Source organism: Choristoneura fumiferana, chromosome 5, assembly GCF_025370935.1.
Source record: "Choristoneura fumiferana chromosome 5, NRCan_CFum_1, whole genome shotgun sequence".
NCBI classification, from domain to species: Eukaryota; Metazoa; Arthropoda; class Insecta; order Lepidoptera; family Tortricidae; genus Choristoneura; species Choristoneura fumiferana.
The window spans coordinates 19,740,506-19,750,632 of record NC_133476.1 but is presented as its reverse complement, the minus strand read 5'-3'; the positions used below and the strand labels follow the sequence as shown (position 1 = coordinate 19,750,632).

The window sequence follows — 10,127 nt, the reverse complement described above, 5'->3', positions numbered from 1 at the left end:
TTTAGAACTCGTAACAAATGATCGGTTTTCTTTTTCATTTTAATCTTCAGGAAAAAGTAGAAAACCGAGTGGCCCCCGCGGGGCTAAAACGAAACTCGAAACTCGAAGTTCGTATCGTACCGTACTACCGTCCCTCTCGCTCTCGTATTAAATAGTATAAGTGTCAGAGGGACCGCACCACGCGAACTTTTAGTTTCGAGTTTCGTAGTAGACCTGCTGTTAAACATGCTCGTTAGTAGCAGGATAGCATGCTACTATCGAGCAAATGCTACCTACTAGCATGTGTGAACAGGACATATATGCTACTATCGAGCATGCTTTTTAGTGGCATGCTCTGTAATAGCAGACCCTTCTATTTTCGAGCATGCTAGTTGATGCGGGGGTGGAAGGGGGAAAGGTAATAATTTATTGAATCAGGCGTTACTTTGCGGAGGTCCATATCAATGAACTAAAAGAATTTCCTTGCTCACCCGCGACCTTACGATAGCTAAGCTTATGCAAAATATGCGCGTTCATGCAGTTCCTCCACCTCCACACTGTAAGAACACACACAAATCACACAAACCCATCTATCACCACCACCACACTACACTGACGCGTTTCGAACTCAACCAGAGCTCATCTTCAGAGTGACTCAACCGTACACCATGCTACCAGTTGTTAGACTAACGAACCACAACCACCGTTAAAACACAACACAACACAAGTTAAAAGCTTAGCTATCGTAAGGTCGCGGGTGAGCAAGGAAATTCTTTTATTTCATTGGAAAGGTAATAAGCAAGTGTGAACGCGTTTGCTGAGCATGCTAGTATTGGTAGCCACGAGAGTTGCAAGCAAAAAAAAGTTACTAAAAGTGAATTTGTTATAAATTAATTAATTTACTACCGTTGAATTTGCGAAAGGCCGTAACGGCCACAGGGTTGCAGCCGTAGGCCGTGGATTTTGAGATTTTTGGCCTGAAAGCCGTAGAACACGGTAATTGCTGTGGCAACACTGACATTGAACTGACAAGCATGCTATCAAAAGGCATGTGTATCGGAGTGTTTGTTTTGAGCATTGCTAGCAAATGTAAACAGTCCATGAGCATGCTCATTAGTGGCATGCTCATAAGCATACTAGTAACGAGCATTTGTGTAACAGTAGCTTATCATTCTGGTTGTACTGTAGAAGAGTTGAAAACCCCCCCGACATTATCATTTTAAAGTTGAATATCTCAAAAACCTCTGAATCGATTTTTATCAAACATAGCTACTTAAGAACCGCCGCAAAGAAATTGGCTTTCACGTTTAAAGCCGCATCAAAATCGATCCATTTGTTTAAGAGCTATGATGCCTAAGACCGACAGACATTTACGTCCAACTTATAACACCCTTCTTTTTGCGTCAGGGTTAAAAACAGGAAGAAATTAATAACCGAAATGAGAGGTTTGTGATAAAAAAATTGATATTGTTGTACGAGTAATTTTAGCATTTTGAAAACCAGTTTCGTAACTTTCAAGCTCCATATTTAGCACAGTTACCTTTCCTTCAACAAAAACTGGTGGCCCTCATACGAAGTTTATTACTGACTGCCACATCAATCCTTTTAAAGTTATTGAGTTAATAGATAGCTCATAAATATCCGCTCAGTTCATCACTGAGCGAGGGTATAAGCACAAAGGAGGCCGTCAAATACAGATGATCGATACCAAGTCCACAAGGCTCACTTCCTTTGGTCAAGTCCTCAGCTTCGGACGGTCACTTATCACTGGAAAATAATCAACCATGAAACCTCGTAGCATTCGTTGCATGAAGTTCTTTCTCACCCTTTTCAATATAATATGTATCGTGAGTAAATTTGTACTTACTTTTAGTTTTTGGGCCAATCGATATCTAATTTCGGACTGTAACGTCGTTCGTAATATTATCGATTACCTTTGTGATACAATGTGGTGAATTCACTAGCTTTATTACGGTGATACTCGTGTCCGGTATATTTGTAATGATACAATATGCAGAAACTATTTTTCATCTAAAAATGCCCCTGTGATTTACTTAAATTTCATCCCTCCACTTATTTTTAACGTCCGACCCAAAAGAGGGGTGTTATAAATTTGACGCCAATGTGTATCTGTCTGTTTGGTTGCCTTTTTTTGTTATCTGAAGTTTTTCATATTAAGTATCTCAATACATCTTGAAATGAAACCTAAAAATATCAGATTCATATAGTTTTTCTAACCACAGCTCTTCGGCCTGATTCTCATGGTGATCTGCGTGATAAACATGCGCGACCGCAAGTCCCTCCCAGAGGGGCAGTCGGCCCTCTCACGAGGAGTTCTCTCCTTCCTCCTTACCCTGGGCCTCTGCTTGGTGATCACTGCAGTCCTGGGTTGCATCGGAGCTCTGAGGGAAAACGTCAAGATTCTTTATGTGGTGTGTATTTTTTGTAATGTAACCCATATTATGTCCCACTGTTGGGCAAAGGCCTCCCCTTTCCTCCGCTCTTCCGTGTTCTGGGCATAAATGTTGCATGAGGTTAATGTTTCTAATTTTGCTATAATATGCCGTCTATCGTCTGATTTAGTTCCGTTATGTCTTTGTTAGTTATGAATAGTTGAAGAACCTTAAATTTTAGAATTCTGTACTTCAAAAAAACCGGAACCTTTACAGTATAGGCTCAGCAGTGGTGTAGGGGTTATAGCACGCCGCACGGAATGCTGAGGACCTGGGTTCGATTCCCAGTGCTGGTCTCTTTTTCTGGTTTTTCTGTGCATCCATGTCTCAGTTTGTATTTACGAGTATAGGCTCACTTGCGTGTCTATTTCTCTGTCTGGTGGCCTAAAGATGGACGTGTAACGTAAATAATAGTGTTTTTTTTTATGACGGGAACCTCTTTTGGGGGGTTGATTAGAAAATAAATCTATACTACACCGTGTGATATAACATTAAATCAAGATTTTGAAAAATGACAATTAAAAATAGAAAAATTTGCTGTTGTTTAATAAAATAGGCGAAAATTTACCACTCTGCTTTTCCCCTACCTTTGATTAGGCTCTACTAAAAAAATCGTAAATAAACTAGACTTAAAAATGTTTATTTCAGCATGCCTGTTTCTTCATCTTCCTTGTCTCGGTAGAAGTAGTGGTAGGGGTCGGAGGCGCCGTGCTTAGTGCCTGGGTGGGAGGGGGCAGTGAATTGCGCATGCAGTTTTACAAGAACACCACCGTAGACGACGAAGTTGCCAACCATCGTAATTACTGGGACATTCTGCAGTCTGAGGTAAGAATTGAAGAATATAAATAAATTTATATAAATGTAGTAAACTATTCTTTCCCATCGTGAAAATTTGGAACACGCGACTAATATTTGAAACACCTAGTCTAAAGAAATGTAACTAGGTTTTTACTAAAATATTTCTAATTATCTAAAGCCTCTCAAGCAGCGGATCGTGGGTTCAAATCCGGACTTCTTAGTTTTCGAAATTCATTTGAAATTTATCACGAATTTTACGTTGAAGAAAAACATTTTAAGGTAACCTGCATAAGCCCTCTCATTTTGAAAGGAGGCTTGTGCCCTGCAGTGGGACGTATAAAGACCGAGATTCGCAATTTATTTATTTATTATTAAAATACATTACTGTGACAAACCAATACACCGAGAAACTTACAATTTAAAAAATAAGCAAAGGCAGACAAATCACTTAATAATATCGGTTACTACGCTGGGTTACTAAGGTTTTCGAACTTCTCAACATCAACTACCCATCTCAGATACATTTTAAATGGCAACAGTTTTAAACCGACATCTCTCTTCAGAATCAATGCTGCGGAGTTGACGGCCCACAAGACTACGCGATCATCCACCGTGACATCCCCCCCTCGTGCTGCGCGCGCGCACACCCCCTCAGGGAGGGGGGAGCGCGTCGTCACCTTCATGCCACCTGTTTGAATGATAGAACCTACTACACCAAAGGGTGCGAAGAAGCTATGAGACAGAAGAAAGCCTTAAAAGGGAATATATTTATATCGACTGGAGTTATATTCGCTTTACTAGAGGTAATATACTCGTAATAGAAGGAGTCTCTGTGGAGATACTCTCTTACCAATGTTATAAGTATTGCAATCCAAAAAATAATGATTTGATATCAACTGTAATTTAGCTCCTGAGTTTGATTATTTGGAATCTTAGAGTTTGAGAACATTTATATAATGGTTTAAAAAATAGGGGATGATTCTACCCCATCATCATTAGCCTATTTGATGCCCTAAGCAATCAACGCCTGGACTCCCCCCCCCCCCCGTTTATCGATCTTTAAAAAGCGTATTTATTACAACGAAATAGGTCATCACGTAACTTAGGATATTTATGAAAGACGAAAGAGATATGAGGCACGAGCGAGCGGATTCTCAAACAGCCTACCTTTTATGTGCTAACAATTTTTTTTGGTGCTGTTTATGGTGCCCCTCAAGACGTGATGCCCTAAGCAATTGCTTAATTAGCTTATGGCCTAATACGACACTGCTTGTAGGTATCCATCGGTTGCCCACACCACCCCACACCCTGTGGTTGAGTGTGGTTGTGGTTAAGTGGACTGTTCCACTTAGTGCGAGGTTCGTCTTCCGGTCCAGTTTCATTGAATTCAGAATTAAATTTAATATGTTCTATTTATTTATCATTATGTACTTTGTTGTACTAAACGTTTATTATGATTTACTTTCTTAACCGGAACGTTGTTATACAAAAAGTTTATACCTCTTTATTCTTCCAGATATTCTGCATCGTACTGGCTTTGTGGATGGCAAGGACTATAAGAGTGGAACGTCGTAAGCTACAACAGAACTTGCAGGCACATTTCGAAAATTAACGAATTGACATCACTTCATAGATAAATAAGTTTGACATTTCTAAGGTTTTTAAAAAGTGTGCTTGATGTTAAAAATATTTGTACTTTTAGTAATTTTTGTACTGTACTCGTGCACAGTGAATTGAAAATTGGGTGCTGTCACATTAGATAAACAAAAGTAATGCACCTAAGTCGTACAATGGAATTTATCTCAAAAAGTAGCTGTAACCTGTGATAATAAGTAGATATAAGCAAATCAGCTGAGGCTACAGAGCCGCAAGGGACCAATTGTTGACCATTTGTAGAATAAAGATACACAATAAATATTCTAGTTATTAAAACACTTGTGCACTTTATAAGACCTCTTCAAATAATTCAGTAACTATTCCCATTTTCTAAATAAGAGTATATTCAGTAATTATAAATTACTATAACGAATCGCACTTGCTTATAATTTAGGAAGATCTAAATTGTGACCTTTTCCCCGTACATAACCAGCACTGGAAAGGGTCAAGTATTTCCTACTTCAAAGAGATTTCGGTAATGTAATTGGGCACTTTTACTGTCAATTTGGGTTTCAGATAATAAGGTACGACGACGAACGAAGTAAGCACCGTTACAATTACGACCAAATTAAGTTAGGAAATAATTTGGCTCCTACCAATGCTGGTTATATAAATGTTAGATGGTTATGTACGGGGAACAAGTGAAGTATAATATAAATATTTGCAGTTAATGGACCGTTAGCACTTTGGAAAATTAATATATACGTAGCGGATTTTTACATATCTGAATTTATTTGTTAAACCGCTTTACTTGTTGTCAATGTGATATTAAGTAGTCAACAAAAATTGTTTTGCGTATTTTTTAATGGCCTAAAAGAGCTGTGAAGTTGGGTAGGATAGGTACGAGAAAAATGGCAAAAATGCAACACTGTAAGGCGTATGACTGTGCTGGAAAATTTAAATTGTTGTAGCAAATGAATCATTGTCATCAGACTAATGGTAACAATACCTCATTTTTGAAGAAATTAAATACCAATGCACAGTAAGTTTTAGCCATTGGGTTAGACAAATGTAGAATTATGAAGTTATATCACATAATATAACGTTAAGACTAGCCTGATGGACGTTTTTTCTCATTAAAAATGTACAATACTTTTGATTAATAAAAATAATATATAAGATGTGACTATAACATGGCTAGCACGCGTCTAATTTACTCCTTAGTATTTTCTACAAAAGGCACGGCATAAAAACGTACTAATAGAGTGTAAATTTATAACATTTTCATTCTTAGGCTCTCTTCTAAACGTCAATAAATGGATCTTTATAGTTAGAAAATAATCTTAGTTTATATACGTCTCATTACAAGACACAGGCTTTGAGCCGTAATTCTCACACGGGCACAAATTATCATGTTTTTACTCTCCAGGGGAAGTTAAATACGCCAATAAGTAAATTTACCTTCTAGAAAACTAGCAACCCACCATAATGGATTAATAAACAATACAATACAATAACTCTTTATTGCACACCAACATAGTAAGCAGTACAGAAAACACAGGTATATAGTACCTCTACTATAATCACAAAATAGAAACAGATGCAAATTCTCATAGACAGCCCTATTAATTATTGAAGAACGATGCACCTATACAGAACACGAGTAGCTAGGTACAATAGCTTTATACTAGTAGAAATCGATCGAAGTGGTACGTATAATAACGAGGTCGGAAGGAAGCTTTGTAATAGTTGTACTCATCGCTTACTAAAGATACTCGCTTTGTCTTGGCGATTCTGAGTTAAATTTTATTTTAAAGTAATCGACTTATATAGTTGTAGTGAAACTAATAAATCTATTTAACATTTTGTAAATGTTAGCTTTTTTATATCGTTACTAGGCCTAGAAAACTTGATTAAAACAAGTTAGAACAAGTGTTTTTTACTGGCCGTTTTTCGATTGTTCGTTTTTCATGTGTGTTAAGGATATTTTGAAAGGAAATTATAGCTTGTTTTGTATTTATTGGATGTTATTTGTACCTAAAGTATATGTATAAAGTGAAAGGTTTACTACTTTGCAAATCTGATAGATTTGATGTTATAGTAATACACTGACTATTCACGTGTATATCCTTGTATTTGCGGAACTTTTCTTTTTTTTACTTTTTTTTTAAAGCATATAATAATATTTTCAAAGTAAATCAAGATACTTAATTGTTTATATGGTTTTCGCAGTTTAATAAATGGAGTTGAAGAAGGACAAGTTGCAATTTTACGATTTTTGATACACGCCAAAGCTTATGTAGGTAGAACTCAATTACAATGACAAAAACGCTCCTTAATAAACACTTTTGTTTGATAGAATATTAGAAAAAAGTATACGAATAAGTTTACAATTTATAGCGAAAATATATAAACAAATACTATTTAAAACGATATTTTGAAACTTTTATGTAACACATTAAGATAACTTTTAAACTCTATTTTCTTCAACTAAATATTATACTTAGCTATGCATTAGTTATAATTCTTGCAAGCCTTGAAAACGAGACTGCTTTGCTCGTGGTTGGTTATTTCTTTTAATATTTGTTGGTTGTCAGATGTTAGAGGATGATTAATGTACATATACTTATTCAGATTTTTAGTTAGTTTACGACAGTTCCTCGTATTTAAATATCCATGTAGACAAAGTTAATAAAAGTAGTTCCACATTAATGTTATTGATAAGTATTCTAATACTACTTTATATAGTAAATAATGTATGTAAGTTTTCTTCTAGATATTTCCACCAAGAGGCTGTATTAATGTAAAAAAGGACACTCTAAAACCTCGCGTTTATAGGTTTCTATTCTGTGCCATGAACTGCTAATTATTATATGCTTGTGTAGTCGACTCTACGGATAATTAGGTACTTACATCCACCTTTTCACTTTATTGTAAGTAGAAAATGTATTCATCTTTTTGTAGTCAACTGTACATCATCTTATTAAATATATTGATCCGGATAACTCACGTCTTAAACCGAGTTTAGCTCGACATGTTTCGTGTTTCGTGAGTTATCCGGGTCAATATATTTAATATGAGTGAGTCTCACGGTAGTTTCATGTACATCATCTTATCTCAAACTTTTTGCATGTAGACTGAACTGTACTGTAGGCTTTGAGTAGGGCCCATTATAGTAAGGCACATTGCTTAAGTTAAATATTACGCTAATTTACCAAAGAGTCCGAACTGCTGTAAGTTCTTGTTCAATAATTAATTACGACAAAATATGTATAGTTTAGTGATTAACTACGTAGGTACAGTCATCAGCACCAATATCTGACACAACAAGCGTGCGTTAATATCTGATACGACTCTATTTCTAGGGCCGGAAGACGTGTCAGATATTTTTGCACGCTCCCCTGTGGCAGATATTAATGCTGGTGACTGTACGAACGAAGAAAAAATATTTGAAAATAAACAGCAAATAAATTCTTGCGTGTGAGCAAACAAATTATTTTAGTTCATTGATATGGACCTCCGCAATGTAACGCCTGATTCAATAAATTCTCGTTTGAGAATGAATTACGAAACTGCCAAAATTCCTCTTTCGTAACTAGCTACGAAACCGCGGTTTCGAAAATGGACTAAAGGCGTTCGAGAATATAATTGTACAATGCAAGCAAATAATGCGTATAAATAAATCGTGTAAATGCGAAAGTTTGTGAGAAAGTATTTGGTTATATAACAAACTTTTATTTAATTAGGTACTTGCACGTTCGTATGTGCATGTAAGTGTATGGTTTAAAAAAAAACTACCAATTCCTGATATTCCATTGTGTTAAGTAATTCCGGTAACAATAATAATCTAATAGTGAGATTCTGATCATCTAGTCTCCGCAGGAGGGAACTCTTCAACGATTAATGGTATAGACTTAAAACTTGGCGTGGATATGTAGTTTAAATGACAATGCAAGTTAAGTCAACCAAAAGTACCTATAGCCTACAAAAAATTATGTATTATAAAATGTAATTTTTAGCAAAATAATTATAATTTACTGCTCTTTTATGAGGATGATTGATTTATGCACGTGTGAATAAGTTTACTATGTATAGATTTGTCACATTAGTAAATAAACATTAAAAATCACAATATAACACTGCCAAACAAAAACAACTTTATACGAGAAGTGATCAGTTATTTTTTAATACCCAAACCGGGTTGGACGTGTAATAATTTTATTCAATAAATAAAAAAAAAAATTAAAATTGTCTCTCGGATAACAATGATCCACGTGGGTTATCTTACGAACGATGTTAGTAATTTATTTTCAAAAGGGACTTAGTTCTATCATAATGCCGATTAGTGGTTAATATCTGTAACTAGTATTTCCTTTGTATTTATTTAGAAATCAAAATAATTAATGCAAAGCGAAATGATTCTAGGTTTAAAATTAGAAATTATTTTATTAAAGAAATTAATATTTAGGCCTAAGAGTTTAGAAGAAAACACATTTTGTTTAAATAATTGCCAAATATATTTCACACTTTTGAATTATATTATATTTGATAGGTGTATAATAATATAGGATAGAGAGAGATTATTTAGGAGTGCTTCTGTGTCGTATTCCATAACTTCTATTATAATTAGGTTTGGATTGCACAATTTTAACTGTCTGTGTGGTTTATAGAATTTCTCTAAAAGTTCTATGTCGTTTTAAGCCCTAACTTAAGTATCTATATTAAAGTCTTTTAGCACTACATAATATTAAATGAAGGGTCCACGGTAAGAACGTGTCTAGTCACCTAAGCAACTTTTTGAGTTACAGCGGTTTGAAAGTTAGTCATCACGAACAATTACTATGGTTACCTACCATTTATTTAAAAGATAAAAAAAAGATTTTATATTGTTTTCAGATTATTTTACTTTGTGAGCTCTACATTTTGAGATTAAAATCTCAATTTTAAAAAAAGGTGACTAGACATGTTCTTTCCGGTGGACCCTTCAAATACGTAAGTATATAAATGTTTCTTTAGAATTTATTCAAGTTAAATAAAAGATATCACACTTAAAAGGCGGCTTAGTTATTTCTTTTTCGTCGAATTTAATTCTAAAGCAATAAAGCTCTCGTAAAGCAATAAATCAATAAGTGAAAATGTCACTTAAATTGTTTAAAAAGTGACCAGCTGAAGGTCAAGCAAGCGTGCGAAGTAAAATGTACTCCTTACTTTACTCTGTACAAAGGTTGCGTGGAAGAGATCACTCTGAAGCAATAAGGGCCGCCTGTTGTTCAATACCTTGATAAATTTTCTGTATGGGTG

At 35.3% G+C, this 10,127-nt stretch overlaps 1 protein-coding gene across 2 annotated transcripts in view; it reads left to right on the top strand.

The window, feature by feature from the left end:
- Positions 1 to 1,685: 1,685 nt before the first annotated feature.
- LOC141428341 (23 kDa integral membrane protein-like) overlaps positions 1,686 to 10,127 on the top strand; it is a 420,431-nt gene continuing 411,989 nt past the window's right edge. Inside the window, exons 1-5 of one of the 2 annotated variants that reach the window (XR_012451417.1) lie at positions 1,686 to 1,826; positions 2,223 to 2,411; positions 3,081 to 3,257; positions 3,794 to 4,033; positions 4,747 to 6,642. Coding sequence is in view for 1 of the 2 variants with exons in the window: in XM_074088301.1 (XP_073944402.1) it covers positions 1,764 to 1,826; positions 2,223 to 2,411; positions 3,081 to 3,257; positions 3,794 to 4,033; positions 4,747 to 4,842 (765 nt within the window). In the remaining variant the exon portion in view is untranslated. Of the gene's footprint in view, positions 1,827 to 2,222; positions 2,412 to 3,080; positions 3,258 to 3,793; positions 4,034 to 4,746; positions 9,881 to 10,127 lie in introns of those variants that run through there. The other variant, XM_074088301.1, reaches the window with a different exon arrangement.